This window comes from Egretta garzetta, unplaced genomic scaffold, assembly GCF_000687185.1.
Source record: "Egretta garzetta isolate BGI_Z169 unplaced genomic scaffold, ASM68718v1 scaffold603, whole genome shotgun sequence".
Lineage (NCBI taxonomy): Eukaryota > Metazoa > Chordata > Aves > Pelecaniformes > Ardeidae > Egretta > Egretta garzetta.
Genome location: NW_009259121.1, coordinates 137,564 through 139,108, shown reverse-complemented (window position 1 = coordinate 139,108; position 1,545 = coordinate 137,564). Strand labels below are relative to the sequence as shown.

At 62.4% G+C, this 1,545-nt stretch overlaps 1 protein-coding gene across 1 annotated transcript in view; it reads right to left on the bottom strand.

Annotated features, from left to right (window-relative positions):
• LOC104123294 (protocadherin-7-like) overlaps positions 1–1,545 on the bottom strand; it is a gene marked incomplete at its 3' end in the record, with an annotated part of 52,549 nt that overhangs the window by 49,461 nt on the left and 1,543 nt on the right. Inside the window, 2 exon segments of the mRNA XM_035891141.1 lie at positions 141–1,150; positions 1,153–1,545. The exon segment at positions 1,153–1,545 is cut by the window's right edge and continues 792 nt beyond it. Coding sequence (XP_035747034.1) covers positions 141–1,150; positions 1,153–1,545 — 1,403 coding nt within the window.

Here is a 1,545-nt window from a genome sequence, read left to right as displayed (position 1 = left end):
GGGGGGGGGTGGGCCCCGCCGCTCCCTCACCCGGGGGGGATGTGTGTGCGTGCGTGTGTGCGTGTGTCTGTCTGTCTGCGTGTGCGCGTGGGTGTCGGGGGGTGCGCGGACCGCGGCGGCGCGGGGCGCAGCTCTCTTACCTGCTTGCTGTACTTGCTGCTGGCCTGGCAGCTGTACTCGGAGCAGTGGTCCGACCCGATGGAGATGTTGTCGCCGGCGCCCACGAAGGTGTTGGCCGGGGGCAGGTCCTGCACGGCCTGGTGCTTTTTGCCGGCAGTGGGGGACTGCGGGTGCAGCTGGACGGTGGGCAGCGGCGAGCTCGACTTGTAGTGCCTGGCCAGGTCGGGGCTGCCCGGGCCACCGTTGACTGAGCGGTACCGCCCCATACCAGGGCTGTCCGAGAGCTTCTCGTTGACGCTGTCGTAGCGCTGCCCGTTGGGCTTGGAAGCCTCGACGGTGACAATGCTGCTGTAGAGGGGCTGTTTGCCCTTCTTGCCTTTCTTGTCCTTCTTGGGTTTCTTGGCCTTGTCGTGCTGCTGAGGGGTGAAGAAATCCTCGTGGTCCTTCTTGCCGGCCTCATAGCCATGTTTGCCCTTGGAGCGGCAGTAGCGGGCCATGACAACCACCAGGATGAGCAGGATGACGGTCATGATGCCGGCCACCACGCCAATGACTATGCTAAGCCGCTGCTTGCTCAGCTCATAACTGGGGTCACCAGCAATGTCCTGGGGCAGGGGTGTGTGGAGGCTGCGGGCCACCTGGTTCTCTACCACGGTGGCATTGGACAGGCTCTCATTGACAAAGACGTGGAGCAGGGCAGTGGTGGACTGGGGCGGCTGCCCACTGTCATTCACCTGCACCACAAGGCGATGCAGACCATAGTGCTTGGGGGCCAGCTTGCCCACCAGTGACACCACGCCACTGGCTGGGTCAATCTCGAAGAGTTTGAAAGGGTTGCCCCCAACGATGCTGTAGTTGAGGTCAGCGTTGAGACCGGTGTCGGCATCGGTGGCAACCACCGTGGCTACCACGGTGCGCATGTTGCTGGAGGGTGGCAATACGGTGTAGGAGCTGTTGCTGGGGAAGGTGACCGTGGGCGCGTTGTCGTTCTCATCCATCACGAAGAGGGACACAGTGGCGGTTTTTTCCCCCCCCCATCCACTGCCTTCACCTTAAAAGTGTAGCTGGTCTGCTGCTCCCGGTCAAATGAGACAGTGGAGAAAATGGTTCCGGTGTCATTCTCAATGGAGAAGATGCCAGCTGCCTGGTCGTGGTCACCGGGCTGGATGGAGAGGCTGAGCTCAGCATTGCGGCCCTTGTCGAAGTCCATCACGGTCACCATGCCCACGGGGCTGTTGGGCTGCAGGTTCTCCTTCACGTAGAAAGTAAACACGTCCTGCATGAAGCGTGGCTCGTTGTCATTCCGATCTGCCACCCGCACCACCACCGTGGTGGAGCCCTGCAGCGATGGCACCCCCTTGTCCCGGGCCGTCACCTGGAACTCATAGGTGTCACGTTGCTCACGGTCCAGCACCGCCTGCACCG